The 27,470-nt window shown below is 45.5% G+C and overlaps 1 protein-coding gene across 3 annotated transcripts in view; it reads right to left on the reverse strand.

Moving 5' to 3' along the window:
* CEP192 (centrosomal protein 192) overlaps positions 1 to 27,470 on the reverse strand; it is a 1,292,743-nt gene that overhangs the window by 1,090,080 nt on the left and 175,193 nt on the right. For all 3 annotated transcript variants that reach the window (XM_029590939.1, XM_029590938.1, XM_029590940.1), the window contains one exon: positions 16,745 to 16,797. In XM_029590939.1, the coding sequence (XP_029446799.1) occupies positions 16,745 to 16,797 (53 nt within the window). The remainder of the gene's footprint in view (positions 1 to 16,744; positions 16,798 to 27,470) is intronic.

Raw genomic sequence — 27,470 nt, forward strand, 5'->3', positions numbered from 1 at the left:
ACCCAGGGAATCCAAAAATCGGTGGTCTTTACCTGGGGGATTCGATGAATGTGTTCTTATTCTTTTTGATCTGTTTTGTGCTGATTCCACCACCACTGAGTGGTGAGGGAGCTGCGACTTCTGTACCCAGGAGCAGATTGTACTAGATATGTACTGTCCATTCTCTTGTTTACTGCTGGAACGGAGCAGGGATGTTCCCAGAGACGATGTTGTAATTCTAAGAGAACATCATGCACTGGTATGGCTACTACCTGTTTGGAGGGTCGACAAACTGAAGTACCTCCAAGGTTTGTTGTCTGGTGTCCTGCTCTGTTACTAATTTGAAAGAAATGGAGTCCGCCATTTCCTGGACAAAAGTCGTGAAAGTAAAATCTTCTGGAGGAGATTTCTTTCGGGGATCTGGTGGTGATGGCTCAGACATAAAATCCTCAGATGAAGTGTCTGAGTTCGTGTCACTCCAATTATCATATTCTTGGATTTGTTGTGGAGGTGCTAAAGTCCTAGGTGGAGGAGGAATGCCTGAAGGTCCTGGTAATGGATCTTCAGGAGATGAGTCCTCAAGATTCTCTTCCCTTGGATTAGAGGGGAGAGAATCCAGTAAATCTTGATACCTTTTCATGATTATTTGATATAGCGCTGACTCTGGGTGTTCTGGTGCCCCAGGAAGGAGCGGCACCGTTGGTGAAGGCTTTGGCATCGAAGAAGCGATTAATGTCTTCGATGATTTCTACAAAGTAACCGTAGTTTTATCTTTTCTTCCTTGCATCGGTGCAAGTGTGAAAATTGGCATCATTGCCGGAACCAATAGAGCCATCGACATCAGCATGGTGTTCGGTAAGACCAAAGGCACCGACTTCGGTATCGATAGTGGCATCGAGCTCATCAGTGGAATAGACATTGCCACTGGCATCAGGATTGGTCCCGGCATCTGTGATGTCACCGGTATCGATTGTTCCATCGTCATCGGTAATGTTACCAGCATCGGCTATGTCACCGGCGTAAGGGACATCACCGGCATCGCTGCCGGAATTTGTTCCTTCAGGGCTTGCATTACTGCTTGCTTGATTAGCATGGACAAGTCCTGTGATACGGCTGGAATGGTCGGCCGCGGTGGAGGAGTAGATGGTTGTATAGGTTCCATCGAAGTAAGCCCTGACGGTGGCGGTGTTTGTGTTTTTGCCGCTTTATGATCGGTTCTCCCGGGGAGGGAGTTAACGGAGTTGGGGCATGTCGGGGTCGTTGCTAATGCTTAGGCCTTTGTTTGATTACCGACCTTCTCGACGCCATCGACTATGTTGGCGAGGTCCCATCCCCTGATCCCTCCAGACGACGTTTCTTCAGCAGGACTTTTTTGGTAACTCCAGCTGGGGATGATTTCGTCGACGAAGGGGAAGGAAGGAGTTGGAGGTGAAAAAGGTGCTCCATTTTTTCCTGCCTAAGCTTCCTTCCTTTAGGGGTCATCTCTGCACACTGTTGGCAGGATGAAATATCATGTTTTTCGCCTAAACAGACAACACACTCAAGGTGTGGGTCTGTGATAGACATGGTCCGATTGTAAATCGGACATTTTTTAAACCTCGAAGACAAGTTTCTATCAACAGCCGTCGATGGAAAACGGGGGAAAATTTTATGAGAGAAAAAATTGTTTTTACTTTCTGTAAAACGATTGTCAATTTCTCACCATCCGGAGAATAAGTGAGAGTGAGATCCCTTAAGAGAGAAAATTTTTGAAATGATTACTTTTTCATGTCAGAATAGTGAGTAAAACTCACAGGGCTCCTATCTCCGTGATGCTTACAGCAGCGTGGAAAAACGAAGTCTAGAGTGAGACCCCTGTGGCAGAAAATACATAGCATGCTGGGCATGCTCAGTGGCCTCACAATGCCAGTCAAAAGTTTCTAGAAACTTTGACAGAAAGTTTTCCCCATAATAGGGCTCCGTCAGTGACGTCACCCATATGCGAGGACTAGCATCCTGCTGTCCTGGGACAAAATAAACTTCAAAAGCCACTTTACTAACCCCCCTCCAGCAGCTCTCCTACTCTTCCATGCAGACCAGTAGCACACAGCAGAAGGGGTAGTGGCTGAAGCTCTGTACTCATGGTCCTCTTCCTTAGGGCCCACGACCAGTCTCTCTGTCTCTCAACACACACACCATACCAGTCATACCCCCGTGACCAGTTTTCTGTCTTTCACACACCAGTCACCTTACAGAACAGTCCCTCTCTCTCATGCACAACACACAGGCTTCCCACTTCCAAGTTCTATCTTACATATACAGGCTTCTCACTCCCATGCGTGTGTCACACACCCCCAGGTTTCTCATTCCTATGCTGCTCTCTCCACATATACAGGCTTCTCATTCCCATAATCACTTTCTCTCGCACACACCACTCCAGTCATTCTCCCTGACCAGTCACTTCCATTGTCTCTCGTATATACACACACACATCACCTCTCTGATAGCCCGGGCGGAGTCAGCAGCAGCAGAATACTGTCCCCCCCTCTCGTTCAGTGAAGGAAGAGGAGGGAAGAGCAGCAGGAGACTGGTAGCACACGACACACCTGACACTGCTTGGCGACACACCGTTTAAGAATCCCTGGGCTAGAGGATCATAGTCCCTCGGTCCTCTCAAAGCTTCAAAGGGAGTGTTTGTTACTAGAGGAACCAGAGGATACATGTACAGAAGACCCTTGCCCCAATGGCAAGCAAAGGCATCTGAGGCTGGTTCACCATCAGTTCTGCTCCCTCTACAGATCAAAGTCACCTTTCTGTTGCAGGGGAATGCTAACAAGTCCACATCTGGGTTTCCCCAGAGGCGGAAGGTCCAATTCGCCACTCCCTGATCCAGCGACCACTCGTGAGCTCTGAAGGCTCAACTCAGTCTGTCTGCTATCATGATTTCCATTCTGACTGGATACATGGCTAGGACAACCATCCCTTGGGACAGAGCCCAGGACCAGATACCGACTGCTTCCTGACATAGGAGATACGACCCTATGCCTCCCTGCTTGTTGACATAGCACATTGCTACTTGGTTTTCTGTCTGGATGAGGACAATCTTGTTGGACAGCCAATCTCTGAAAATCCATAGGGCGTACCTGGTCGCCCGGAGCTCCAGGATGTTGATTTGAACATTGTACTTCCTAGGCGGACCACAGGCTCTGCGTGTAAAGCCCCTCTTCATGAATCCCCATCCGGGGTGGACGCATCCATGGAAAGGATATTTGGGCAGGGGGAGTTTGGAAAGGTTCCCTGCTCCACCACCAGGACAAGGATTCCCAGAGAGATGGAGTGATGCGGATGCAAACCTGGACGGTACTAGGAGGCCAGGCACCACTGTGATCTCAAGGTCCATGGGCTCTGTGCATATTTAAACGTGCATAAGTGAGGAACATGGACTGGTGCCACCATGTGGTCCAACAGCCTCAATGTGCTGAGCTGATACCTGGTGGCTCTGTTCAGTCACCTCTGCTACAGGCGCCAAAGTGACCATCCTGGAACATGGCAGTGAGGTATTTGCCTGAGCCATATCTAGCAGGGTGCCTATGAAGTCCAATTGAACTGAAGGGCAATGATGGGACTTTGGGTAGTTGATGACTAACCCTAACGACTCCAACACCTGGATGGTAAAGCACAAGGATTGATCTGCTCCTGCTTAAGAGAACAGCAAATTACTAAGAGAAACAAAGTAGAATACACAAGTGTATTAGAAAGCTTAAATGAATGCTTGCATCTGAGGATGCAGAAATCGTTACAGCATACTTAATTTTTTCAGGGGAATCTACAGGCAACTATAGTAAATATACAGAGGGGGGAAAACATTTTTTGAGCAACAATGTGGTCACTAAAAACAGATATATGGAAAGAACTAAGAAAATTCAAAGACTTATACTCTGACGATAGAAACGGGGGATAAACTGAAAATGATAATTTTTTCCACTGTTTGGAACAACCCCAAGTTACTTAACAGCTGGGTTTTCTAAATAGAACTATTGAACTTATGAGATCAATAAGATTATCAAGGCCAGTAAATCCTGCAAGACACCAGGCCCATGCAGGTTTTCTAACAATTACTACAAAAATTTGAGTCAACCCATTACGGAACCTATGAATAATTTTTTTACGGGCTTTAAAACAAGGTGCTTTCCCCATTGACTAACAAATCATATATTACAGTTCTAGCTAAGCCGGGCAAAGACCCAACATTACCATCGTCATACCGGCCTATAACTATTAAATTGTGATCTAAATATACTAGCAAAAATCATAGCTGACAAATGAGTCTAATATTCCCCTCTCTCATTTCCCACAACCAGGTGGGCTTTGTTAAAGGCAGATCACAAATACACAGTTAAAATTGGCTACGGCTATGTCTATTTGTAAACTTAAAAAAATACAAGCTATTAGCAGTAGGCTTCGACTCTGAAAAAGCCTTGGATAGAAAACATGATTAAATAACCCTATAAATAGGTTTTGCTTTGCAGAAAATGTTACACAATTTATAACCCTTTTCTACAGAATGCCAACTACTAATATAATACTAATATAGTTGACATCTAAAAATCAGGGTGCGTCAGGACTGTCCATTATCTCCTTTATTGTATATCTTATCCATAGACACCCTGGAAAGGAAAAACTGACAAATCTGTTGGAGAGAGGGGGCATTCCATTAAAAGAGAGGCTTTTGCTGCCAAAGTACTGATATTTTTGACCAACCCTAGAAATTCCTGATCAAAAGTGCCACATCATCAAAAATTTGGAAAACTTGCAAGTTTAAAAAATAAAACAAGACAAATCTGAGGTCCTATATTTATTTATTTATTTATTATTTTTATATACCGACAGTCATCTCAATTGAGATATCACACCGGTTTACATTCAGGTACTGTAGGTATTTCTCTATCCACAGAGGGCTTACAATCTAAGTTTTTGTACCTGAGGCAATGTAGGGTAAAGTCACTTATATGTTCTGGGCACCTTAAAAGAAAACTGTGGTACAAACTTTCCATTAGGATGGGTGGAGAGGGAAAAGCAAGTTTGCTTACCGTAAACGGTGTTTCCGTAGATAAGATGAATTAGCCATGCTGTCATGGGATCTGTCAATCAGGTCCGGGAGGCGGAGCTTGTCAAAGTAGAGATTAGATTTTTGCTCTCTGCGGCTGCGTGTGTGTTCCCGCGCAGGAAAGTAACGGAATCTCCTCAGTCTGTTCTTTCCGCGTGTGGGATAGCACACAGAGCTGATTTATCCTCAGCATTTTTTCTATAATATCTAAGAAATCGGGGTTTAAACCCTGTACTTGTGGCAAGGTAATGTCGGTCACGGATGGCCATGACCGATGTTACTGATGGGGCCAGATCACAATCGTCAAGATTGTGAATTTTGTGCCAGAAGGTCCCTGAGAGCACTGAAACAGCGGGCTTATAGGATAAGGGAACTTTTCAATTCTTCAGAGCCGGAGGCTAACTCGTCACCTGGCCCCTTGAAAACAATGACTCCTTCAGAAAAATGGGCAGCGTCGTGGGACCCTCACCCCTCCAGGCTTGGAGGTAAGGACTTACTGCGACGACATAGGCCATCGGATTCGACAGAACCGATAGCGCCAGAATCATAGGCGCGAGAGACAACGGCGCCAAAAATCTTGGTGCCTAAGCTGACTTCTGCGCCTAAGACATCGTCTGTGCATACAACTTCTGCGCCTGAAGCATTATTGGCGCCAAAGACATCTGCGCGCACGGCACCGGAGCATAGAGCATCGGAAAACCCGACGCCTCTTCAATACATGAAGACAAACAAAATTATGATGCCACATGATACCCCACAATCAGCTAGGCATAAATCGAAACACCCATCTCATCCAATATGACATGGGTTAAAACGACATGAATCCTCAGGAATATCTTATTCCACCTCTCCATCTATAACCCCAACTCGCTCGGGTACCTTTCGCTCTTCGAGATCTTCTTCTACTAGTACCACAACAAAACGTAGAAAACGATAGACTTCTTCTAGTAAAAACCACACAGGATCGTCATCACACAGTCATACACATTCACATCATTCGCACCACAAAAGATCGTTGAAGATGAGTGGAACATGGGACCAAAGTCCTTCTACTTCTGTCGTCTCACACACAAGGTGCAAGCACCTTATCTCATAGAGAAATAACACAAGTCACTTCCTCTAATGCTTCTACATCCTCAGATGATGCAATGAGCATAGTGCACGAAAAGAAGGGGAAAGACTATGATGCTTCAAGTACTTTACCTCAGACACCTTCAATGTAACCTAAAGCATGTGAGTTACAAAAACCAGCTGGTCGTTTAACAATGCCCCCTCGTACAAAAGAGGCATTTTTTCAATTATCCGAATCGTTAGCAGGGTTTTATGAAACTCTTGAGTCACCCTTCAAGATGTCTAACGATACCTCTGTCAGTTCCCCGGAACACAAGACACATACCACTAGAGAACCGTCGGTGGAGCCTCCGTCATCCCCAATAACAAAGCAACCAACTTCACCAATTCAAAATCAGGATACACCTCTTGATTCCCCTTCTCCACAAATGTCCCCATCATCTACGGGATTCCCATCGGACCCTCAGGAGCAACCTCAGGAACCGTATTCCCCTCCAGAAGACCTTACATACCCAAACGTTTTAGAAAAATTGGTAACAATATTACATCTAGAGGTCCAAAAAGAGACAGACCCTAGATCAGAAACCTTTGGTCTCCTAAAAATTTTTGATGCTCCAGGAGAACCAACATCTTTTCCGCCACAAGAACTCCTACATACAGTCTTACAGAAATCGTGGGAAACACCTTATACTCTTGTCAGCGGTTTCAAGGAAAACTGATATAAAATTTCATATGCGGAAATCATCACCTTACTCTATGCCACAACTACCACATGCTTCAATTGTGGTAGAGTCGGCGATGCAAAGATTCAAGAAATGAAGTCGCATACCTTATAGCCACCGGGCAAAGATAACAGATTTTTAGATGAGTTTGGCAGGAAAATACCCAACAACTCAATTTGAATTGCCTGCATTATGCACCATCAATTCTATATGGTACAATACCTATATGAGTGCATACAAGCTACAAAAGGTATGCTTTTCTCGACAGCAGATCAGATACCTCCGCCTCTCCATGACATGGAGGAGTGTTCTCGACACCTTCTAAGGTCAATATATGAGGCATACGAAACATCTTCCAGGGAGACTGCAACAGCCATTGCAGCCCGAAGGCTGGCATGGTTACACTCCAGTATGATACGGGAAGATTTACATGAGAAAGTAACGAACCTCCCATGTACAGGAGATAACCTGTTCGGGTTTCAGGACACAGTGGGCAAAATGAAAGAGGAAGCTCTAAGCAGTACAATCCTTAACATCACAACCTCACTACTCGAGCACACGTCGTTATGTCGGATCTACTCGTCAGCAATCATATGCTGGGAGACCTAACGGGTCTTTTCAGTCCTTTGGTACACAATCGTACCCTTTTTACCAACGTCCTGCTCCGCAACAGCATACCCCGAACCAACGTATCGTTGAAATCAATCCTTCCTCTGATTCAACCCAACGACTGGATGTGTTCCATCGATCTGAAGGACGCTTACACACATATTCCGATCCATCCCTCCTCTTAGCGATACCTGTGCTTTCGATACACCATCTTTCCATATCTGGACAATTAGCTCATAATCACCTCAGCTCCAAACATCTTGCTCGTTCACCTCAGTCAGGTGATACAATGCTTACAAGAATTAGGGCTAGTGATCAATTTTCAAATATCACACTACAACCAACACAACAGCTGCAATTTATAGGAGCATGCCTGGACACCACTTGCAACCGGGCATACCTACCAAACGACAGAATATCACAATTCCGTCACCTTCTACATGGATTGATCCATACTCAGAGACCTTTGGCGAGACAAATTTTAGTAGTCCTAGGCCACATGGCAGCGGCTATTTTCATGGTTCCCAACACCAGGCTACACATGAGACGCCTGCAATGAGGCCTCAAATGCCAATGGAAGCATAACTCACAACCGTTGACACAGAAGTTATCGTTGACCTCTGAGATGAGAGAGGACATAACATGGTGGCTCCTAAATTCCACCCTGTCCAAAGGAGCATTATTCAGTCCCCTCCTCACAAAGCAGTGTTAACCACAGATACATCTCGCAAGGGATGGGGTGCACATCTTGAGATTTACGAAACGCAAGGATTATGGACAATCTCAGAGCAGAACGTGCAGATAAATTTATTAGAACTCAGAGCGATTCAAAATGCACTACAAGTGTTTCAGAACCACCTTAAAGGTCGCAGGGTCATGATCTACACAGACAACCAAGTAGCAATGTTTTACATCAACAAACAAGGAGGGTCCAATTCATGATATAGGCCATCATCATTGTCAGACATCACATGAACCGCTTGATCCCACAGCCTGTGGCTGAACTGCAAGATTGCCAGACATACTGTCCAGGCTTCCAGGACAGTATGTCTTCAGCACTCCAACACCCTTGGCCCGTTAACTCTAGACAGGGAGTCCCCCAACCTCGGAGACTCATCTGCTGTGAATACCAACCAGATCGGAGAGGACAAAGGACTCCCTTTCTCAGGAAAGAACATGAGAAAATGCCATACTGGATCAGACCAAGGGTCCATCAAGCCCAGCATCCTGTTTCCAACAGTGGCCAATCCAGGCCATAAGAACCTGGCAAATACCCAAAAACTAAGTCTATTCCATGTTACCATTGCTAATGGCAGTGGCTATTCTCTAAGTGAACTTAATAGCAAGTAATGGACTTCTCCTCCAAGAAGTTATCCAATCCTTTTTTAAACACAGCTATACTAACTGCACTAACCACATCCTCTGGCAACAAATTCCAGAGTTTAATTGTGCGTTGAGTAAAAAAGAACTTTCTCTGATTAGTTTTAAATGTGCCCCATGCTAACTTCATGGAGTGCCCCCTAGTCTTTCTACTATCCGAAAGAGTAAATAATCGATTCACATCTACCCATTCTAGACCTCTCAATTTTAAACATCTCTATCATATCCCCCCCTTAGCCATCTCTTCTCCAAGCTGGAAAGTCCTAACCTCTTTAGTCTTTCCTCATAGGGGAGCTGTTCCATTCCCCTTATTTTGGTAGCCCTTCTCTGCACCCTCTCCATCGCAATTAAATCTTTCCTGAGATGCGGCGACCAGAATTATACACAGTATTCAAGGTGCGGTCTCACCATGGAGCGATACAGAGGCATTATGATATTTTCCGTTTTATTCACCATTCCCTTTCTAATAATTCCCAACATTCTGTTTGCTTTTTTGACTGCCACAGCACACTGAACCGACAATTTCAATGTGTTATCTACGGAAACACCGTTTACGGTAAGCAAACTTGCTTTTCATGGAGTGTCTTAGTGTTAAGTATTGTGAGAGAAAAAATGGAGAGATTACCTACCTGATAATCTCGTTTTCCTTAGTGTAGGCAGATGGACTCAGGACAAATGGGTATAGTGTGCTCGTGCTAGCAGTTGGAGACTGATCTGACGTCAGCAAGCAATACATATACCCCTGCAGGAAGTGCAGGCGCTCAGTAATCTTCCTTGCAAAAGCTTTATGGATATATGTGTGACTGACCGATCAATTAACTGAACATGATTAACCTGACCGATTGACAGTAGCTGGAGACCGCCAGTGTTCTCAACCGGAAGGCTTCGACACCCGGCAGGGTGGATGCCCAATGTAAGGAAACATAGCATACCTTGAAACGGTGAATCCCTATATATATCGGCAGCCAGGCGGGATGCCGAGTCCATCTGCCTACACTAAGGAAAACAAGATTATCAGGTAAGTAATCTCTCCATTTCCTAGCGTGTAGCAGATGGACTCATTACAAATGGGATGTACAAAAGCTACTCCCGGACTGGGTGGGAGGCTGCCCGAGGTCCGTTTAGGATTGCCCTTGCAAATGCTGTGTCCTCCCTGGCCTGGACGTCCAGACGGTAGAATCTGGAGAAGGTATGGATGGAGGACCACGTTGCCACTCTGCATATCTCCGCAGGCGACAGCCTCCTAGTTTCTGCCCAGGAAGCCGCTTGTGCTCTGGTAGAGTGAGCCTTGACCCGTAGAGGTGGTGGTTTTCCCGCTTCTACATAGGCCGCCTTGATAACTTCTTTGATCCAGCGGGCAATAGTCGCCCGTGAGGCCGCTTCACCTTGCCTCCTCCCACTGTGAAGGATGAACAGACGGTCCCGTCTTTCGTACTGTTTCCGACATTTCCAGGTATCTGGACAGCAGCCTGCCGATGTCTAGATGACACAGTATTCGACCTTCTTCCGACTTCTTCAAACCTTCCATGGTTGGAAAGGATATGGTTTGGTTGAGGTGGAAGTGCGAGACTACCTTGGGTAAGAAGGAAGGAACCGTGCGAAGATGGATAGCCCCTGGGGTGATTCTGAGAAACGGATCGCGGCAGGACAGCGCCTGTAGCTCTGAGATGTGACGTGCCGAGCATACGGCCAGCAAGAACACCACCTTCAAAGTTAACAAACGGATGGACAGGCCTCGGAGGGGTCTGAAGGCGGGTCCCGCTAGGAATTCCAAAACTAGGTTAAGGTTCCACAGGGGCACTGGCCACTTAAGTGGCAGGCGAATGTGTTTGACTCCTTTCAGGAAACGTGAAAGGTCTGGGTGTGTGGCAATGCTGTTGCCATCACTCCTGGGGCCGTAGCAGGATAGCGCTGCCACCTGAACCTTGATTGAATTGAGGGACAGACCCTTCTGAAGCCCATCCTGCAGGAAATCCAAAATGATGGGGATTTTGGCGGCATGCGGATTGGTGCTACGAGTCTCGCACCAGGCTTCAAATACTCTCCAGATCCTTATACAAGTTAGTGATATGGAGAACTTGCGTGCTCGGAAGAGTGTATCTATTACCGGACCCGAGTATCCCCTTTTCTTCAGTCTAGCTCTCTCAATGGCCAGACCGGAAGAGAGAATTGAGCTGGATTCTCGTGGAGGATGGGACCTTGTCGCAGCAGGTCTCTGTGAGGGGGCAGGGGTAGAGGATCCCCTGCCAGTAGCCTTCTCATGTCTGCGTACCAGGATCTTCTTGGCCAGTCCGGGGCCACCAGAAGAACTAGGCCTCTGTGCCGCTGAATCTTGTGTATAATGGCACCCAGCAGGGGCCATGGGGGAAAGGCATATAGCAGGATCCCCGGAGGCCATGGCTGCACCAGGGCGTCGATCCCGTGGGATAGAGGATCTCGTCTGCGACTGAAGTATCTGGGTACTTGAGCGTTGGACCTGTCCGCTAGTAGGTCCATGCCCGGGGTCCCCCCACTGATCCACAATCATCTGGAAGGCCGTGGATGACAGCTGCCATTCCCCCGGATTTAGGCTCTCTCTGCTGAGGAAGTCTGCCGTGGTGTTGTCCTTCCCGGCGATGTGGACGGCGGAGATGTCCTGGAGATTTGCTTCCGCCCAAGCCATCAGGGGGGCTATTTCTAAGGATACCCATCGGCTTCTGGTTCCGCCCTGTCGGTTGATGTATGCCACCCGTGGTGGCATTGTCCGACATCACTCTGACTACTTTGTTTCGACGTCTATGGGAAAATCGCAGGCAGGCTAACCGGACTGCTCGTGCCTCTAGTCGGTTGATGTTCCACCCCGACTCTTCTCTGTTCCACCGCCCTTGAGCGGTTAGCTCTTCGCAGTGTGCTCCCCAGCCGCTCTGGTTCCGCTGGCATCTGTAGTGAGCAGGGTCCAGGTTGGGGAGGACATCTTTGCCCCCCGGCTCGTGTGGCCGGGCTGCAGCCACCACCGTAACTGATGCCGTACTCTGGCCGGTAGAGGTAGATGCACAGTGTAGTTCTGTAATCGTGGGCTCCATCGAGATAGGAGGGCGCGTTGTAACGGTCTCATATGAGCCCGTGCCCATGGTACCACTTCCAGAGTGGAGGCCATTAGGCCAAGGATCTGCAGGTAATCCCAAGCTGTGGGCCGGGTGGTGCTCAGCAGATGCTGTAAACGATTCCGGAGTTTTGATCTCCTCTTGGAGGTCAGGCTGACCTTGTCTTCCTGGGTGTTGAATCGGACTCCTAGGTATTCCAGCGACTGCGAAGGCTGTAGAGAGCTCTTGTTTGTGTTGACTTCCCATCCTAGGCTTTCCAGAAAAGATATAACTCTGTCGGTTGCCCGGTGGCTCTCCTCCGGTGACTTTGCCCTGATCAGCCAATCGTCTAGGTAGGGATGGACGAGAATTCCTTCCTTCCTGAGTGACGCCGCCACCACTACTATTACCTTGGTAAAGGTCCACGGCGCGGTGGCTAACCCGAAGGGTAAAGCCCGGAACTGAAAGTGCTGTTTCAGGACTTTGAAGCGTGATCCCAATGGATTGGGATATGCAAATAGGCCTCCGACAGATCCAGGGATGTGAGATACTCCCCTGGCTGTGTTGCACTTCGGACTGACCGCACAGTTTCCATGTGAAATCCAGGGACCCTTAAGTGCCGGTTGACTGACTTGAGGTCCAAGACGGGTCTGAAGGTGCCCCCCTTCTTGGGTACGATGAAATAAATGGAGTAATGCCCAGAATTTCTCCCCCATGCAGGCACTGGGATTATGGCTTTTAGGGACAGGAGCCTCCCCCAAGGAGGCTTCCAGCGCCACCCTCTTGAGGGGTGGACAAGGAGATTCCACAAACTTGTCCGGAGGGAGACTAAGGAAGTCCAGGTAATACCCTTCTCGGATGATGGCGAGGACCCACTGGTCCGACGTAATCTCGGCCCATCTGCGGTAGAATAGGGTTAGCCTGCCCCCTATGGCTTCTTCCCCCAGATGGGTCGGCTGATTCTCATTGTGGGGTGCGGCCGGGACCCGAACCCGAGCCAGTTCCCCTCTTGTTGTGCCTGGTCCGAAAGGACTGGTTCCTGGTCTGAGAACAAGGCGCTTGGTAGCGAGTCCTGCAGGGGTTGAAGCATTGAGAGCTTCTCCCTCTGGATGGCCTAGGAACAGGGCACTGGTTCCTCCTTGACTTGTCCTCTGGTAGACGGGGTAATGGAGAGGCGCCCCATTTGTTAGCCAGTTTCTCGAGGTCGCTGCCGAACAGGAGGGATCCCTTAAAGGGCATTCTTGTAAGGCGCGTCTTGGAGGAGGAGTCTGCCGACCAATTTCGTAGCCAGAGCTGTCTCCTGGCTGCCACTGAGGACGACACTCTCTTGGCTGCCGTGCGGACTAGGTTGGAGGCAGCGTCAGTGAGGAACGAGAGAGCTGATTCCATTTCTTCTCCCGGGGTGTTGTTCCTGGCTTGTGATAAACAGGAACGCGTCACCACGGTGCAGCAGCTCGCTATTCGTAGGGACATGGCTGCCACCTCAAAGGTTTGTTTCAGAATGGTGTCGGTCATGTGCATCCTTGAGGGCCGCCCCTCCCTCCACTGGAATGGTGGTGCGCTTTACAATTGCACAAACTATGGCGTCTCCCTTGGGGCACGCCAGCAGCTCCTTGGTTGCCGGGTCCAGGGGGTACATGCTAGACAAGGCCCGACCCCCTTTGAATGAGGCCTCCGGCGCATTCCACTCCAGATCGATTAGCTGCTGTGCTGCTTGTAGGAGGGGAAAATGGTGAGCCGTTTGACGCAGGCCCTCTAGCAGGGGGTTCATTCTAGGCTCCCCTGGGGTGCCTGGGCCCGGGATAGCCAGCTCCGACAGGCATTGAGAGACCAGGTCTGGAAGATCCTACTTAAGAAAGAAGCGTCTCATGGTTCGATACGGCTCTATCCCCGTGGGAAGTTCTCCCTCCTCGCCGTCTTCCTCAGAGTAATCTGAGTCCCCATAAGTGGGGCTTCCGGGTGGCGGGTGGCCGTGCCTAGGTCTTGAGGGTCCAGGGGCAGGGTCCTCCGGCCCTGGCCTGGAACTCCCAGGGCCTCCTCACATTGGGCACATAGGGAGCCTGCTTCCTCGCTCTGTGTGGCTCTGAGGTGGCATGCTGAGCAGAGGCCTAGAGCTCTTATGCCAGATTCTGGAGGTGCCGGCTCTGCGGACGCATGGGCTCTCATACGCTCCATCGCGTCTGTTATCTGTATGCTCCAGTGCTCTCAGCCGAAAGTATGCGCCTTTCAATATGCGCCAATCAATGTGCGCCTAGGAACATGCGCCTAGGAACGTGCGCCCAATTACTTTCGGGCGCCTAACATACGCGCCAGATGCCTGTGCGCTTAGTCTGAACGCTTGATCGAGGCGGCGAACCAGGGCAGATGGCGACGGCGAGTAGGCAGGCAAAATGGCGACCTCCTTGGCAGGCTGCCACGTAGGCAGACCCCACTAATCCTCGCTCTTCGGAGACCAGTAAAGTAAAGATGTACGCCTTACCTGATCTTCGGCGCTTCCCAGCTGCGACCCGGGCGGTCTCCGGCTGCGGGGGGAGAAGGTGAGTATGGTCACTGCCGCGTTCGAAGAAGTGCACCCACTGCCTCTAAGCCGCGCCCGAACTCGTCTCGCTCGGGGGCCAAGTCCTCACCGCGAACGGATCGGGACCGAGGCTGCCTCTATGCCGCGCCCGAGCCCTTCTCACTCGGGGGCTAGGTCCCTGCCGCAATCCAGCCACCGGACCGAGGCTCTTACCTCCGAGGGACCACGGAAATCACTTCGGGAAACTCAACTGGGGGAGGTACCCGAGGGTTTCACCGCAGGAGTGCGGGGCTCATCTTCAGGTAGGATTCTTCTAAAAATTTAGAAGTTAGAATTTGGAAAAACGCTCAGCAAGAGTAAGGTAGCTCCAAACTGCTTTGGAGACGGAAATTACTGAGCGCCTGCACTTCCTGCAGGGGTATATGTACTACGTGCTGACGTCAGATCCGTCTCCAACTGCTAGCACGAGCACACTATACCCATTTGTAATGAGTCCATCTGCTACACGCTAGGAAAACTTACTTATTTCATACCACTTAAGGTTGCGTCTTTCCTTCTTTTGTCTCTGCACAGCAACACTTAGCAAAGCTACTGCAATGCGACAGCAGCTTAAGGACTGTGTACAGTTCTGGTTGCCCATCTCAAAACAGAGTGTGGAAATAGAAAAGATACAGACAGACTAAACAAAAGGGATGGAAAGGCTAAATAGGTTCAGGTTCTTCAGCCTGGAGAAGAGAGGGGATATGATCGAGGTTTAAACATTTTAAGTTATCCACCGTGTCAAACCAGACCCCTAAGCCAACGATTCTGATATATTATCCACTGACGCCTAAATAGATAAAAAGGCAGACAAAAAAAAGTTTGCGTTTGTATTTTAGAAAGTGCTGGCGAGGAGCTAGCTGTTGTGGTACGTGGACAACAACGACATAGGAAAACGTGAGAGGGTAGGTTCTGGAAGTCATATTTAGGCTCTTAGGAAGAAAGCTGAAATCCAGTACTTCCAGGGTAACATTCTCTGAAATGCTCCCTGTTCCACACACAGGTCCCCAGAAGCAGGCAGAACTCCGGAGTCTTAATTCATGGATGAGATGATGGTGCAAGGAAGAAGGATTCAGTTTTGTTAGGAACTGGGAACCTTTTGGAGGGGTGGGGGGAGTCTTTTCCGAAGGGATGGACTCCTGGCTGCGCTGGTGCTAACTTTAAAAAGGAGAAAGAGCTGCTTTTAAACTAAATCAAAGGGTAAAGTCGACAGTCGCTCAGCAATGCATGATTCAGAGGGAGGTATCTTTGAAGGATACTAATGAAGCATTGGAGTTAGGGTATCCCTACAGAGAGGTTCCATAATTAAGTAAAGTAGTCCAGATGCCTATAATTAAAAACTCACCTGAGCTAAAAGATTACAATTTATCCCTGTCAACTGAAAAGCAGAATGTAAATACCAAGAAAACACACACTTTGAAATGCTTGTATGCTAATGCCAGAAGTCTGAGAAGTAACATGGGAGTGTTAGTGATTAGCAGCGAATGATGACATAGGCCTAACTGATATCTCGGAGACATGGTGGAAATAGGATAACCAATGGGATAGTAGTATACCATGGTACAAAATTATATCACAGTGACAGAGGAGCATCTTGGTGGCAGGGTAGCGTTTTGTCCGGGATGGCATTTAAAGCTAAAATCAGCCCAGGTTCACAAGTTTGTGAGGAACCTGTAAGGACCTCTTTCCCTTTGTGACTGTTTAGCAGGCAGCCATAACTGGAAGTCTTGCCTTTGTTGTAAGTTAGAACAGTTCTAGCTGTGAGGTTTTTACCTCTCCAGATGATCCAAAAAATGTTTTAAATACCAGAAGATTTTATCTGGAATTGTGCTCTGCAGCATTCAGAGACTGATTATATTGGGAATACAAGCATAACAAACAGGACTGTTAAGTCTCAGATCTAAGTATGAAGGACTTAGCCTTCAATTAATATTTTTCTGCAGTGAGGATAAAGAGCATTGATAGGATCGGTTTTGTTTTGTTTTTTTTTAATTATATTGGAATTTCACTCTACTGAAAGTATTGCATATTTCCATTCTTCCCTGAAAAAATGGGTCCCATGGCATCAAAATGTCTCAAAATTTTGAATCTCTAGCTAGTATAGTTATTTACAAAAATCATCCATCTTTTTTCTTCAAAGGATTACCCATTTTGAGACAACTACAACATTAACTTAACTGGTGCTCTTTCAAATGACTCTTAACTGATCATATTAAGCTGTAAATGCACAAAATCAACATGAAACTATGTTTCAACTATAAAATAAAATCAAAGTTACCTTGTTGTCTCTTTTCTCTTTTAAGGAAAGGGTACATAACCCAATGGATAAATCTGTGAAAGTAAAAGTAAACAATTGCAGAAATTCTTTGGCAAGGTAATTAAAATATCAAATGGCAGGCTATATTTTTATCGTGTTGAAACCTTCCATTTCTAGCTAATACCATTCAATCAGTAGTGAAACATCAACTGTCAGATTTAATTGAAGAAAGTGCTGTTATTGACCATCAATTTGGCTTTAGGAGGGGTCTCAATACAGAAATTGTTGTTCTCTACTTTTAATACCATAATTCAAGGCTCTGATTATATCATGGTCTTCCTAAATCTCTCTGCAACCTTCTACACTCTATCAAAGCATTCTCCTCTCCAGATTACAATCCTCTGAAATATCTGGTCTTGTTTTAAAATGTTTTACTTCATATCTATCCAATCGCAACCAGCAAATTAGAATTGGCAATGCTCAATCGAATTGGGCAACACCAAACTCACCGTATACCAAGGATCTTCTCAGATAAATGTTAAAGGGCAGCTGTTAATCTCCCTTATATAATTTTCCTGCATGCCTTGGTGTATATTCCAACATTTACACCATTAACATACAGTCCTTTATAACTTAAAATTCCTCTTGATCTGAAACCTTTGGGTTAGCATCACTATATTTGAATTCTGTCAATCGCTGGCTCACACAACAGGCTGCAATTCAACATTTCCAAAAATGAAATTTTGATTCTTATGGCTAGTAAATCTCCTTTTTATAAAGTTCCAATTACTTTCAATTTTTAGAGTCATTGCTTACCAATTTCCAAAAAAGAAATGTGGGTGTTCTGATTGATTCAAATATTTCAATGAAAAATCAGGTCAACACAGTTGTGAAATCTTTATTTTATAAACTGCATTTGTTACGATATCTAAAACCATTACACCTGTTTCTTGAACTTACATTGGCTGCCAGTGAACTGGCACATTCAATACAAGATTTTAATGTTATCCACAATATGTTGTTGAATAAGGATGCTGTAATCTGGCTTAGCTCTCTCCTCCGCCTATACAAGCCAGCACAGCAACTCCGGTCTACAAATAAAACTTTCAGAAGATCCCTGTTAAGCTGACTTCACTAAATATAACTAGAAAGAGCTTTTTTGTGGCTGGTCCATGGTTATGAAGCACCTTTCCTGATTAGCAACGACATTAATTAAGATACAAGGTATAAAAGATCTTCTCACAGGCCTTTCAGACATCCTCTGAGGTCCTCAGTGCCTTTTGATAATGAACCGTGATGAGTCTAATAGAAGTCCATGTTTGTGTAGTTCAAGTCTGTAATTTTGCTTTAAATTATGTGTTTCATATGTGATCCACCTTGTAGGTACGAAGAATTGAGAAAGCAATCCTGCTGCAACCTGCCTTTCTGGCACTATAATTTTATAAAGGTCAAATCAATAAGATATCATATGGGTAACCCACAGGCATAACTTCAATAGATAACAATACTACACATATACCTGCGTTTCATTTTTAACACATATTTTTATTGAATTCTAATTTTAACATAACTTCATAATTTAAATTACAATATATTAAAATTCACACCAGTGCTCTCACTCATACTACATTCACACACATTCCATCACCTATCACTAATACAGCAAAATTTATCTACTGCTAACAATATTAAAATACACATACATACTAAAGCTTAGATAGCACAGTATTTTCTATTGTCAACAAATATCCCAACCTATTGCCCTTTAAATTGTTTCACTATTAGTTCTAATCACTATTAATTCTGATTCTTTTTATTCACTATATATTCTTCACCAGTTATAAACTACCATAGTTCCCTTCATGTTCCTCAAAAATTATTATAAACTCCCGACGAAAAGCTTCCGTTTCACCGAGGTGGTTTCCTCAGGGGACTATTTTCAATCCACTTATTTCATTGAATCAGCCGGGAACCTCTCCGTTTGGTATGTGAATATTTGTTTCGTGCTATCAATGATGAGACACTCCTAAATACAAACATAGGTGACACTCCTAAATACAAACAAAGGTGAGCTGATTCTGTCCACGATATATAAAGTTTTAATCAAGATTATATATAAGTAAGGGTGGTATAAGCCTTATTATATTTGTTTTTTCAGATGAGATTATCGTGTGATATATTGCTGGTGTCTTTAAATGAGAGCTCAAAGATATAGAGACTGCAAACCTGTGCAAGTAGCAGCGTTCAGCACGGAGTTCAGGCGTTATAATGTGTTCTGGAATTAATGAAATATAAATAGTAGGCTTGGATTTAACAATTATTGGAAGGTTGGTATGATTGTAGTAACGGCATTGAATGAATTTAAGCCATATGGTGGAAGTTTAATATATTGCATTTAATGATTTTGTTAGGTTGTATAAAGCTAGATACAGCCAGAGAGCGTTATACCTGAGGGATCATACATAAACGGATAGGTAAGCAGCTATTGGAATTTCATATTGGTGACTGGGTAAATATATTATTTATAGTTATGTGTATTTTATGATATTGATTAAATTTTATCATTTAATGATATAAGATATATGTTTGTATTTAGGAGTGTCTCATCATTGATAGCACGAAACAAATATTCACATACCAAACGGAGAGGTTCCCGGCTGATTCAATGAAATAAGTGGATTGAAAATAGTCCCCTGAGGAAACCACCTCGGTGAAACGGAAGCTTTTCGTCGGGAGTTTATAATAATTTTTGAGGAACATGAAGGGAACTATGGTAGTTTATAACTGGTGAAGAATATATAGTGAATAAAAAGAATCAGAATTAATAGTGATTAGAACTAATAGTGAAACAATTTAAAGGGCAATAGGTTGGGATATTTGTTGACAATAGAAAATACTGTGCTATCTAAGCTTTAGTATGTATGTGTATTTTAATATTGTTAGCAGTAGATAAATTTTGCTGTATTAGTGATAGGTGATGGAATGTGTGTGAATGTAGTATGAGTGAGAGCACTGGTGTGAATTTTAATATATTGTAATTTAAATTATGAAGTTATGTTAAAATTAGAATTCAATAAAAATATGTGTTAAAAATGAAACGCAGGTATATGTGTAGTACTATAATTTTATACCAAGATATTAAAAACCATTAGGACTTTAGCTTAAATATTGAAGTACAAGGGAAGTTAAACAATCGCAGAGCAAGTTTGCTTACCCGTAAACAGTTTTCCCCTAGATAACAGCAGGAATTAGCCATTACATTTGAGCAATGTCATATGGTGGAACCAAATGGACTTCTCTCCAAGTTAGAGCATTGAGCTCTACTAAGCATGTGCAGGAGTTCCTGCACAGATATTGCCTAATGAGCCCCCTCAATCTGTACCAGAGAATCTATTTATCTATTTAACACTTTTATATACCGACATTAGTGTGCAACATCATACCGGTTTACATCCAAACTGACAGGTGGAAAGTACATAAAATGGGAACAGGGGGGGGCAGTGAACCGGGAGGCGAGGAAGAAGCCGGAAACAGAGCAAAATATATAATGCAAACAACAAGTGATGTACTGCAAATAACAAGAAATAGTAACAAAACTATATACAGGATCTGGTCAAGAGGAGGGTAGCATAGGTATGATGGAGGTCAGTGCGCCTAGTCTGGGTAGGCCTGCTTAAAGAGCCATGTCTAATTTCTTTTTAAATTTGGTGGTACAGGGCTCAAGTCTAAGAAAGGTGGGAAGTGAGTTCCATCGCGTGGGACCAGCAATTGAAATGGCATTACCTCTGGTGGAGGAGAGATGTGCCTTTTTTAAGAGAGGCTACCTGGAGGGTTCCTTTATTGATAGCCCTGGTGGGACGGTTAGAGCGTGTGAGGCAGAAGAGTTCATCTAGCCAGTTGGAGTTGTGACAGTAGATGGATTTATGGATGATGGATAGTGTTTTAAAGAGGATACGTGAGGGGATGGGGAGCCAATGGAGGTCTTTGAGTATGGGGGTAATATGGGCAGATTTCCGGGCATTTGTGATGACCCTCGCTACTGCGTTCTGGATCATCTGTAGCGGTTTTATGGTGGAGTAGGGGAGCCCTAGCAGAAGGGAGTAACAATAATCCACCCTCTCCTTGGAGGAGAGGGTGGCCTGAATGACTGCGGAAGTCATGAAGGTGGAGTAGGGGTTTTAGTTTTTTTAGGATGTTGAGCTTATAGAAGCCCTCTTTGAGAATAGAGTTAATATATTTCTTTAAATTCAGTTGCTGGTCCAGGAAGACCCCGAGGTCTCTTACAAAAGGCTGAACGGATATGGCACTGAAGGCCGGGTCATTGGTGATCGATGGTTTAGGGGTTTGGTGTTGGGATATGAGGAGCAATTCTGTTTTGGTTGTGTTTAAGGCAAGGTGGAGGTTTGTGAGTAAGTTGTTGATGGACACAAGGCATGTGTCCCAAAGCTTCAGTGCATCGGATAATGAATCATGGATGGGAATGATGATTTGGACGTCATCAGCATAGAAGTAGAACTTGAGGCCGAGATCTGATAGGAGATGACAGAGTGGTGTGAGATATATGTTAAAAAGGGTAGAGGAGAGGGAGGAACCCTGTGGGACTCCTCGGGACAGGGAGTAAAGGAAAATTAGTTCTTACCTGTTAATTTTCGTTCATGTAGTACCACGGATCAGTCCAGACAGTGGGTTGAGCCTCCTTTCCAGCAGGTGGTGACAGACTAAAACTTGAAGGATGCCCTATATCAGGACAGAGCCTATCCTCTAACCCTTCAGTATAACGTATGTCAAAGCAGGAAAAAAAACAACAAACCCAAGAATAGGGTCAAGCAAGTAACCATAAAGCTCAAAGGAGCAACTATAGAAAAAAGTAGAAACATGGTATAACCATACGCTCTTGCATAAACTTGGTATAGAAACAACCAAGGCTTCCGGTGTAATTGCTCAGTAATCATGCATGAAATATGAAAATCTGCAAACCTGCAAGGAAACAAGCTTCGAGAGGACAGAAAAACAGACAGGGAAGGGCGTCTGGACTGATCCGTGGTACTACAGGAACGAAAATTAACAGGTAAGAACTAATTTTCCTTTCCTGTACGTAGCCGGATCAGTCCAGACAGTGGGCTGTACCAAAGCTTCCCTAAACTGGGTGGGACCGAGACAGTCCCACTCGAAGCACTTGCCGCCCAAAGGAACCGAAAACCGGAGCGTGCACATCCAGACGGTAGTGCCGAGCAAAAGTGTGCAGAGACATCCAAGTGGCGGCCCTGCAAATCTCCTGCGGGGAGACAGATTGACTCTCCGCCCACGAAGTAGCCTGAGAACGCAGAGAATGGGCCTTGAGACCCTCAGGAAGCGGCCAACCTTGACAAAGATATGCTGAGGAAATGGCTTCTTTCAAGCACCGCCCAATCGTGGTCTTGGAAGCCTGTTTACCCCGGTTGGGACCACTCCAAAGGACAAAGAGATGGTCCGATACATGAAAGTCATTTGTGACCTGGAGATAGCGAAGCAAGACTCGCTTGACATCTAGCCGAAGGTCGCCACCAGCCATACCCGCAATCTCCTCCGGAGAGAATGCGGGCAGTTCTACCGACTGGTTGACATGAAACGCAGAGACAACCTTAGGCAAGAAGGAAGGAACCGTCCTGAGAGAAACCCCGGAATCAGAAAAACGCAAGAAGGGCTCCCGACAGGACAGCACCTGGAGCTTGGAAATCTGGTGAGCAGAGGAGATTGAGACCAGAATGTTGAGATTACTTACCTGATAATCTCCTTTTCCTTAGTGTAGACAGATGGACTCAGAACGAATGGGTATAGTATCTGCGTGCTAGCAGTTGGAGATGGATCTGACGTCAGCACGGGGTATATCTACCCCCACAGGAAGCGTAGCAACTTAGTAATCTTCCTTGCAAAAGCTGTTATGGATGTGTGTACTGACGCTCAGTGAAAAGTGAAACAGCATTCCCCTGACCGATTGATAGTAGCTGGAGACCGCCAGCATTACCAACCGGAAGGCGTTGACACCTGGTAGAGTGTACGCTCTTATGGAAACAGATGACATGGCTTACCTTGAATCGGTGAAACCCATGTACACAGGCAGCTGGGCGGGATGCTGAGTCCATCTGTCTATACTAAGGAAAAGGAGATTATCGATCGGCGCCGAGGACCCACCGGGGTAAGGCCTAGCATTCTTGCACTCCTACCCCAGGCAGGTCCCCTCGCCGACCACGAGGCCAGCTGGGCCTTTCCGACCTCGCCCGCAGCCGGATCGCCTTCCTCTTCGGGCCTACGCCCCGCCTCCACCGGACCCCGACCAATTAAAAGCAGGGACAGCCGGCCTATCAAGGCAGCCCGCACTCGGCTTTAAAAGACCTGCTAATCTAGGCGTCACGCGCCGAGCATCACGCGCTGAAGGAGCGCGACAAAGGGGCCTGCCCCTTTGAGCGCCCCTTCGAGCAGTCCCTTCAGACAGCCACAAAGCACTGTAACTTGTTTCCTATAATATGCGGCCACATATAAATGGACTCTGAGTACGGCAACATCTTTCCATCCACCTCATCACGCTACCCACATCCGGAAAGGACAGCAAAGTACACCGTACACCTCTTATCAAGCAAGACTAGGCTAAGCAGCACGAATGGTATTGTAGTCTGCTAGCTTTCAACTGATAAAAGTATCGACTATCTAGGTTTTGTCTGTATAATCCACCGTATTAATTAGCAGTCAGTAGTATTCCTGATACCTGTATGTTGTTTGAATGCACTTGCCCTGTCATTTGGATTGTACCCTGTTTGTGCTGCAATTTTACTTCATTTCCCACTCTTTCCTGACTCTATACCTCAAGACACTTGCAGGACACAATGCCTCCTTTAATCACCAACTGCTCTATAGCCTACCAACCAGAACACCACTCTAATCAGCCCTTTTCATTCACACACCTGACCTCACAACACAAGATCTATCTCAACAAAAGAAGGCTGATCCCCATTTATTTATTTATTTATTTATTTATTTTAGCATTTGTTTATATACCGAGGTACAGCTGACATAGCCTTCACTCCGGTTTACATTATAACAAACCAGTTACATTTAAATTCATAACAGTGTGACAGAGAAATGAATCAGAACATTAACTTAATAAAGACAATAAATATATTGAACAATACATTGAACAATAGATATGAGTGTAAAGACACTCACACGCTCTCAAGCAATTAGTATCTCACTCATTTCCATTATCCTTTTCAACGCACAATCACTACCAAAGAAAACTCATATACTACATGACTTTCTAACTGATTCGAAACCAGAAATATGCGCTGTCACTGAAACCTGGTTCAAACAGCATGACACACCACTCATCAACCAATTACCCTTAGATACTTACGATGTGTTCTCAATCCCTAGGAAAAAGAAGAGAGGAGGCGGCATCCTCTTAGAAGTTAAAAAGGACTTACAACTATTGGCCCAAAAATGCGATCTTCCAATTCAATACGAAATTGGATTTTTCAAAGCAAAATCACTCCAGCTCTGTCTCATTTATACCCCCCCAGGGCTTCTAGAGAAAGACTCATCCCCACTCATTGAATTTATTGCAAACTCACTATCCCATGATATACCTACGATTCTCCTAGGTGACTTTAATTTACACGTTGATACCTCCCCACAATCCCCGGCCTGCGAAGCTTTCCTATCATCCCTTGAAGCTATGGGTTTCCATCAAATTGTGAACTCTCCCACACACAAAGCTGGCCACACACTTGATCTGATTTTTATTAACTCCCCCATGAACATCAGCAATCCACCCTCTTGCACAGCAGTTCCCTGGTCAGATCATTACTTGATCCAGACTAAACTTATTCTTCCTCAAAGTTCTCCCACCTTACCACGACAGCCATTATCTTTTAAATTTCGCAAATCCTGCTCCACTGATACCATCTCACAAGCATGCGCTGACTTAGAAAAAAAAATTGACCTCTCTTCCCCAGAAAACGCCTTCTCCACCTGGGTCAACATTACTCTCTCCATTGCCAATGAACATTGCCCACAAATAACAAAAACTGTAAACCCGAACCACAGAAATAGAAAACCCTGGTACAATCCGTACCTCAGAAATCTTAAAACACAACTCAGAGCTGCTGAAAGATCCTGGCGCAAACAACAATCCCCCTCTAATAAAACAATCTACTACCAACGCATGCATGAATATAGAAATTCCATCATGCACACCAAACGTGAATACTACGCCAAAAAAATACATGGCTTGCAACACAATCCCAAGGCCCTTTTCTCTCTGGTAGCTGAACTCACCTCTCCCTCCCACACACAACAAACTTCTAATTCTTCAAAAAATCGCTGCAATGAATTAGCCCAATTCTTTAAAAATAAAGTCTCCGCCATCACAACTCAATTCTCTAATAATAACTTAAATATTTGCCTACCGACTCTTAGCGCTTCAGTCTCCCTCTCCTCGTTCGACTCTTCCTCCTCCCTCGAAGTAGAAAACATCCTTAAAAGGATGAAACCCTCATCGCATCCCTCTGAAACTATTCCTTTGAAACTCCTGCTTTCAATACCCAAAGTGATTGCCAAACCTCTATCGAATATCCTGAACTGCTCCCTAGAACATGGCACAGTCCCAAATTTCCTAAAACAAGCAGTAGTGAAACCACTACTCAAAAAACCCAATCTCGACCGGGCTACCTTGTCTAACTATAGACCTGTCTCTAACCTCCCCTTCCTAGCTAAAATCCTTGAGAAACTAGTCAACTCTCGTCTTTCTGATCACCTTGAACTAAACAATATCCTCCCACCCACACAACATGGTTTCAGGAAACATCTCAGTACTGAAACCTTACTGCTCTCCCTTCATGATACTCTCATCAGAGGGACTGACTCAGGTTCCTCTTATCTGATTGCCATGCTTGACATCTCGGCTGCGTTCGACACAGTCAACTACGATGTCCTCCTCAACATCCTCAGGAGTATTGGGATCTCCGGCAATGCCCTCTCCTGGATACAATCATATCTCCAAAATAGCTTCTTCACTGTCTTTGTGGATAATAAAGAATCTGACCCTATTAGTCTGCCCCAGGGTGTTCCCCAAGGCTCCTCCCTCTCTTCTACCCTCTTCAATATATACATGCTTCCTCTCACCACCCTGCTCACCAACCTGCACATCAAGCATTTCATTTATGCTGACGATGTGCAAATCATTTTCCCATTTTCCGACTCCCTCCAAACTGCCCTACATAAATGGGAATCCTGCCTTTCCTCCATCACCCAACTTCTTAATGACATGCACCTAGCTTTAAATCCCAAAAAAACTGAACTTTTAATCATATCTAACAAGCAACCTCTTCCAGACATTCCACCTACACACTCATCCTCCTACTTTCCCCACACAGGTTCGCAATTTAGGTGTACTTATAGATAATCACCTGACTTTTAAATCATTCATTAACTCTATCATTAAGGAATGTTATTATAAGCTTCAAACGATAAAAAAACTCAGACCTCTTCTCCATTTCATGGATTTCCGCACTGTACTTCAGTCTATTATTCTATCCAAAATAGACTATTGTAACGCACTTCTCCTTGGCATCCCCACTTCACACACCAAGCCTTTACAACTTTTAGAAAATGCTGCCGCTCGTATACTATCAAACTCCAAAAAGAAGGACCATATCACTCCCATACTCATCTCTCTCCACTGGCTCCCTATACACTCCCGAATTCTTTATAAGGCACTCTCCATCATCCACAAAAGTCTGCTACACTCCAATCTCAATTGGATCAACCCTCCACTCATCCCTCGCACCTCCAACAGACCCACCCGCACAGCTCTACTAGGAACGTTACGTTCCCAACCCATTAAAGCTTTCAAACTCTCCTCCACCATAAGCAGAGCCTTCTCTCTAGCCGGTCCCACTATTTGGAACTCCTTGCCTCATGACATCCGCATGGAGACATATACACCCACTTTCAAAAAAAAACTAAAGACCTGGCTCTTCCAGCAAGCCTACCCTACGTCACCCCCCATCACAAACTTCTTCTGAAATGGATAACCCCAATCCACAATTGTGAACTCGGCCTGAATATGGATTACGATATGCCTCTGATTTTGGTACTTTGAACTGTTATAATTTTATGTTTATAGTTATATATATATATATATATACATATATATAGGTTATAGTATGTAAATCAATACCCCCCTCCAGTGTATTGCTTCCCTGGTTTTGTTAAGGGCTATGCCCTAAAGTTAACTGTATTTATCTGTTCTTTGTAAGGGCTTCGCCCGTAAAGTTCATGTTTTACTGTGAACCGATGCGATGTGCGAACGGACATCGGTATATAAGAGACATTAAATAAATAAATAAATAAAAGTAATCTCAACATTTCCTGGCGTGTAGCCAGATAGACTCAGAACGAATGGGATGTACAAAAGCTTTACTCCCAGCCTGGGCAGGAGGCTGCCTGAGGACCATGTAGTACCGCCCTCGCAAATGCTGAGTCCTCCCTGGCCTGGACATCCAGACGGTAGAACCTGGAGAAGGTATGGAGGGAGGACCATGTCACCGCTTTACATATTTCTGCAGGCGACAGCATCCTGGATTCCGCCCAGGATGCCGCTTGTGCTCTGGTAGAATGAGCCTTGACTTGTAGAGGCGGAGACTTCCCAGCCTCCACATAAGCTGCTCTGATAACTTCTTTAATACAGCGGGCGATGGTGGGCCGCGAGGCC

This window comes from Rhinatrema bivittatum, chromosome 2 (genome assembly GCF_901001135.1).
Source record: "Rhinatrema bivittatum chromosome 2, aRhiBiv1.1, whole genome shotgun sequence".
In the NCBI taxonomy this organism is placed as follows: domain Eukaryota; kingdom Metazoa; phylum Chordata; class Amphibia; order Gymnophiona; family Rhinatrematidae; genus Rhinatrema; species Rhinatrema bivittatum.